Consider the following 6,325-nt stretch of genomic DNA (forward strand, 5'->3'; position numbering starts at 1 on the left):
GCATGCGCTCATCCTCCTGCCAGACACTGCGTGCACATGCGCACATGCTCCTGCCAGCCGCTGCCAGCTGCCAGCCCAGAGCCTGACACAGATGGGCAGATCCAGATGGGAGAGGGCAACTCGCCAACTTCACGCCTGTCTTTCGTGGAAATCAGTGTCTTGAGAGCAGAACTTGCTCAGAAGGAGACAGGCATCTGCCGAGGAGAACTCCACAGATGACTGCAAACGTGATCAGGCAGGGAGACAGCCAGCCAAGCGCTGGTTTCCTCTAGGAAGTGCCTGACTCCTGTGGGATCAGGAAGCACAGTACTGTGGGGACAGGCACGGGGATGCAAGTGTCCAATCCCAGCCCTCAGAGAGCCTGGGGCAGAAGCAGCAAGAGCTCACAACCAGCCTGGGTGTCTTAGCAACTTAGCCAGACTTTGGCTCAAAATAAAAAATAAAAACGCTGGAAATGCTCCGTGTGAAGACCCTGGGTTCACTCCCACTAACACCACCTCCCTCCAGTCCAAAGAATATAAGAAGAACAGGACTGTAGCTATATCCAGGCCCTGCTTGACAGACAGCAACTCCTAGGAAGAAATGGCCTTGACCAGCAACAAGAGCAGGCCTCACACAAGGCCCAGCACTCTCCCAAGAGAGGAAGGCCTGGGACAGGCATGGGTCCGTAGGGATGGGCTGGGTGCCCTCCTCAGCTCGGCTCACCAGTGCTCTCATGGAACTAGAATCTCTGCACAGAGCACAAATCCAGCTCTTCAGGGACCCACACGCTGGTGACAAACACAACTCCTCACAGGGCAGCAGCTCCATGCAGTGAGTGCTTCAGCCACTTCCTGTAACTCTCCTCTCACCCAGGATTAAGTGCTTGCACCTGGGCATCCTTATAGGGTCTGCACCGGGGTCAGCGCTGGATGCACCCTGCACCCAATCCTCTCTCACCCAGCCTTCCCAGTCCCTCCCTGGAGCCCAGCGTGCCCCTCCCCAGGCCTTGCCCCATCCAGTGCTCTTGCCCAGCAGCTGCTCGGGGCCTGTTCCCTCCTGCATCTGGACCCCCGCGTCTCCTCTCTCTTCACCTCGCTGGGTCATCCCGTGCGATGTCACCCAAGGCCAGTATGCACTCCTTTCCTGCTCCTCCTTCCTTGGTGCCCACCGCTAAGGCCATGTGTATCTCCCTTGGGAGCCCTGGGCTCCACCCCACTGCAAAGAAGCCTTCGTGTCTCCCTACTCCCCGTGGTAGCACCAGAAGTGGTAGGTTGGAATTCGCTCACTGGAATCCCAGTAACTTTTCCACAGGATTGCACACATGTACCTCCTCTCCTAGACGAGGACCAGGAGGGCTCTCCGCATTCCCGCCCGCTGCCTTGTACCAGCTCGGCCCTGCCTCTCATCGTGAATCTCCCTGCAACTGATGTGCAGGCCACACACACAACAGCACATGGACAGTTACCCTTTGCATAAGTAAATGCAACACCAACAACCTGGCACTGCCACCTAATGTCCCCACAGAAGTGACCTGCCCAGGAAAGCATCACCCAGGGACTCAGTAACATCTGCAGGAGTGCAGCTCTGTGCAGCAGACTCAAGTCTCCGGGGAGCCACAGAGTGGGAGCGCCTGCTTAGAGTCTATCCCCCTTTGAGCCCCCTGCCCTAACATCCTCTAGAGAACACACCTGGTCGCTGGGCAGCCCCAGACAGTGCCCAGGTCTCTGCAGAGAGCAGAGCAGGGAAGCAGGAGAGGGAGCCATGCCCTGTGCTGCTCCACCTGCTGGGATGTCCGCCCCTCGGCCCCGCCCACCACGTGCTCCGCTGAGCTCACAGGTGCTCTGCGGACAGCAGCTCTGAAGCCCTGGCAGCAACAGAGGAGGACGGGACCTCCTCACCGGGACCTGACCTAGGACCTCTCTGGAGCTGACCACAGAAGGACATGGGCCATCCCATCCCAAGATTCTCCCAAAGCACTCTGTGACCAGGGTCAGGACCTTCCCTGGACCATGAGCCCTGCCCAGTGAATGGGAGGGACCGCACCAGAGGGGACATATTGCTGGAGACATATTGCTGGGGCCATGAAAGGTTCTGTCTCCTGAAAAAGATGCAGAACAACCAGGCCCAGGGAAGCAACACTCGCTCTCCTGGGGGATCTGCCCTAGCAGCTCTGGGGACGCACTCTCCACCGAGCCAGCAGGGCAAGCTCCATGCACACCCCATGCAGGTGTCCAGTGAGACCAGGACTTCAGGGAGCAAGGGGCAGGGAGGCCTAATGGACAGGAGCACCAAGAATGGGGGAGAGGGCTTATAGTCAGGAGGAGGGGATGGGAGACAGAGGAAAGCAGCTGGGGACATGGTGCAAATAGCTGGGAACAAACCTGAGGGTACAGTTGAGATTGGAGGCGTGGAGTTCTGGGTGACATTCATACTGGTCACCACCAGCTCCAGGATCTCACTGCGTGAAGACCAAGTGGACCACTTTTGATAGATGCAGGCATAACACCCAGTATTCATCAAGGTGAGGTAGAACTTGGCCACACTGTTGGAAGTTGCAGCGTTTGCCACTTCCTGAATTCCGGTACAACTACTCCATGAAGAACACTTCTCCAGGCGGAAGCTCTCAAAGCCCCACTGGGCTCGGCAGACGATGGTCACAGTGCTCCCTCTGAGTGTCACACGGCCTGGTTCTACAGAGATGGAGGGTGCAGGCAGGAGCCCTAAAGGAAGCAGAGCAGACCTCAGTGTCCCCTGAGTGGAAATCACCACACACAGAGCTGATGTGGGGCACCGCACGGAGATCCTGGCAGACTTAAAGAGCTGCGCAGCTGTGAGCCAATGCGACTCCACAGGTTTGCACCCCTCGCAGTGCAGGCTATGTGCACCCCAGTTCTCACCCCTACATCCTCACAGTAGGGATCCTCAACCTGGGCAAACCCTGGGGTGGGCTTGGGTCTCCCAGGACCTTCAAAATGAGCACAGTTGGTCCTTTGGGGTGTCTGATGTGAACCGCTCCCCTCCTGCCCGTGGCCACTGCCCAGGACCTGTGGAACAGCCCCCCTGGGGATCCCTCCGGGCTTCCGATGCTCATCTCAGCCTCGTTTCTATTTCCTCATTATCCTACCTGAGGGGGAGCTAGGGAAGGTGAGCTTGTAGCCCCCTAACAGGATGCTCTGTAGGAGCCAGGAGCTGCAGAGGGTCAGGCTGCCCACATTCACGGTCACTCTTTCCTACTGACACAAAGCAGGTGGCACGCTGGCTGCTCGAATTTCATCCTTACACCTGACATATAAATACATAAACTTAAGAGGTGTCGACTAAATATGGAGATGCCAGTCGCACATGCGTGGGCTGCACAGCACGTTATAGGCTGCGTTCCTATAAGCCTTCATTGAGGAATGGTAAGTCGGGCTCACGTACACACGGACTCCCCACATCCTCCCGCTGCTGTGTGGGTGGAACACTAGGAGTTTTTTTTTCACTCTTGTGATTTTCAAGCACACCGTAGGTCTCATAAACCATGCTGCTTGAATGGTCTGGACTCACTCCAGCTGAAATTGTGCACCCTTGGACAAGGGTATAGGTATCCAGGAACCAGGGCCCCAGGCAAGCTGCGACAGGTCGTGCCTGGGAGGGGGCCCCTGCTCCTCCTTCCACTGCCCTTCCAACCACATGGAAGCCCTCTTTGTCCCAGGTCTCCTTCCCTGAGCCATAGTTCCACAAGTGTAGGAAGCCAGGACACAGTCCCTGACCTTGGAAAGGACACTGGGCAGAGCCAGACATGGACAGATAACTGTCCCCATGCCCAGCTGCACCCGAGATGAGCGTCCTGGCGAGGGCAGGAACCTGGCCCAGGAGGGAGGGGCTGCCCACCTTGGGTGCTGGGGAAGGGCACCCCGCTGAGCCCAGGGCAGGTGGGGTTCACTGTGCTGAGCACCCAGGGACAGCAAAGGGCAATGACCACCTGCCAGGGTTGCCAGAGGACACTGAGCTCCCCCTAGACAGGAGGAGGAGGCCGGGAGACCCACCAGGCACCCGGAGACTGTGGCCTAATGGGGTGTTGTGGTCTTGCCCATCACTCAGAGGCAATTTACAGTGCTCTCAGCATGGAAGAAGATGAGCCAGGTAATGTGTGTGCTGATTGGTTCTTTGCGTGATGTCTACTTGCTGCAAACGGTCACACTGTACATGGTAAACAGGTGCAGGCTCTTTGGTCACTTTAAAACTCAGCCTGGGACAGACAGATAGCTCAGTGGCACAAGCTCAGGCCTTGGAAGCACACACACCTGAGTTCAACTCCTACACCAAAAACCTGAATAAAATAAACAGCCTGCGAGCTGAGCACAGCTTGTGCCTCTGAGAGTGATAGAAAGTCAAGATATCGGGGGAGAGGCGCCCCAGCCTGACGGGCAGAAGGAAGTGCGCAGGGGACAGCCGGGCCCAGACCTGAGAGCTGAGCAGTGCTGCTTCTGTCTGAAGCTAAACCTTGGCAAGCGTCTGAGGAGGAGCAGTTTTTTACATAAACAACATTGTAAACACAAATCCTTTCATTGTAATTGAAATATCATGGAAAGAGAGATGGAGCACTGGGGCCCTGCTCAGCTGGGGCCTCTGCTCCTCCTCAGAAGCAGCAGGGGGAAGCTTGAGACCCTAAATAGTTCCAGACTCAAGGGCTCTGCCTGGGTCACACTGGAGCTGAATGTCCTCTGAAGACACCAGCGTGTCACCAGGACACCTGCGCCCCATGGTCACTGCTGCACCAGCCGCCTCACCTGGGAGACAGATCAGCCAGAGAGTCTGAGAACAAGTGGGCCAGGACAGTCTGGAGTAGGCGGAGTGCAACACCCCTCACCCTTCAGAGAGAGGGGACCTCTGTGCTCGGTGACACTGGAGGACACACACGCATCCTGCCAGGTGGGCTGAGCCAGCATTCGGGCAGCACTACCCAACCTCATCTCCTGCAGAGCCAGGAGCTAAAGTGGGATCTGTGGTTCCAAGAGGCCAGGGGAGGCCCAGATGGGGAGAGGGACCACGCTGATGCTCAGGCAAGAGGGGCATTTAGTGCAGAGGGGGAGCTCCTGAGAGCTGGGGCAGGCGGGCAGGCTGGCTGCGGCTCACAGCGACACAGCGCACAGTTCAGATGGCTCAAAGGGCAAAGGTGACATGTCCTCACCACGAAAATAAGCCTGTGGAGATGGACAGGAGCCTAACTTGATTCTTCCACATATGAACATTATATAAGCACATTATTCAGTAGAGAGTAAGTATAAACAACTACTACTTTTCTTTTTAAAACAAGAGACAAAAAACATGATCAATATGAACATGGTTGGGGGCCGGGGAGATGGCTCAGTGGAATAAGCGCTTCCCTGGCAAGCGCAAGGGCCTGAGTTCAATCCCTGCTTCTGAAAAAAAAAAAAAAAAAAATATGAACATGGTGGCACACTCTTAGGCTACCAGCACTCGGAGGCTGAGGCAGGAGCATCATCGAGAGTTCCTTGGCTACACTGTGAGTTCAAGCTCAGCCTAAACTATGAAACAAGGCATTATCTCCCCCAAATTTAAAAAAAAGGAAAAAAAAAAAAAGGAAAGGAAGCTGACTATAGGCTACACATTTCCTGTGTCACAACTGGGGTTCTGAGTAGAACACCCCAGGCCGGGAGCCCGCTCCCTCCTGCCCAGCAGATTTAACAGGACTCACCCTCCACTGCGAGGATCTCCTGGCCCAGGCAGAGCCCTGGAAGAGAAGCGCAGTTAGAAACACCCAGCGGCAGGGTGCTGAAGGCTGGAGCAGCAGGGGCTCCCACGGTTACCAAAACACCCCACCTCACAGGGACACGGGCCCTGACCCTGCTTGCTCCAGAAGACTCTCAGAGCCCAGAGGATGGGCTCTGCCCTCCCCAGCCTTTCCAGCACCCAGCCTGCTGCGCACCCAGGGCCCTGTGTCTAGGAACAAGTCCTCTGCTGCCCCCTAAGTCCAGCAGGAATGGAGGGCTACCCAGAGACCTCGTGCTGAACCCACAACCCCCTGGCTGGCGTCAGGCTGAGCAGGGATCAGGACCCCTTCCCCAAGTCTCCTGCCTCAGTCTCTCCAACCGTCCCACAGTCCCCGACTCACCAAGGGCCAGAAGCGGGGAGAGCCAGGGGGCCATGGTCTGGGGCTGAGAGCCTAGACAGACAGGGCCAAGAAGCCGTGAATCAGACCCAGACACTCTCCCTCGCAGCCTCACCCAGAGAAAGGAGGAGCGTGGCCTCTGCTATCCAGTCCTTCACTCCTCGGGGCAGAAGGCAGCCTCCCTTCAGAAGGGGACTTCGAGTGATTCTTCAAGACAGGACAGAAGGT

The 6,325-nt window shown here is 56.8% G+C and overlaps 1 protein-coding gene across 1 annotated transcript in view; it reads right to left on the minus strand.

Moving 5' to 3' along the window:
- Positions 1 to 6,325, minus strand: part of LOC111814636 (platelet glycoprotein VI-like) — a 31,042-nt gene extending 24,717 nt beyond the window's left edge. The window contains exons 1-3 of the mRNA XM_023708533.1: positions 6,101 to 6,325; positions 5,684 to 5,719; positions 2,364 to 2,702 (exon numbers count right to left, since the gene is read on the minus strand). Coding sequence (XP_023564301.1) covers positions 2,364 to 2,702; positions 5,684 to 5,719; positions 6,101 to 6,134 — 409 coding nt within the window. The 5' untranslated portion in view covers positions 6,135 to 6,325. The remainder of the gene's footprint in view (positions 1 to 2,363; positions 2,703 to 5,683; positions 5,720 to 6,100) is intronic.

The sequence above is a fragment of the Octodon degus genome, unplaced genomic scaffold (genome assembly GCF_000260255.1).
Source record: "Octodon degus isolate 3935 unplaced genomic scaffold, OctDeg1.0 scaffold00387, whole genome shotgun sequence".
Taxonomy (NCBI): Eukaryota; Metazoa; Chordata; class Mammalia; order Rodentia; family Octodontidae; genus Octodon; species Octodon degus.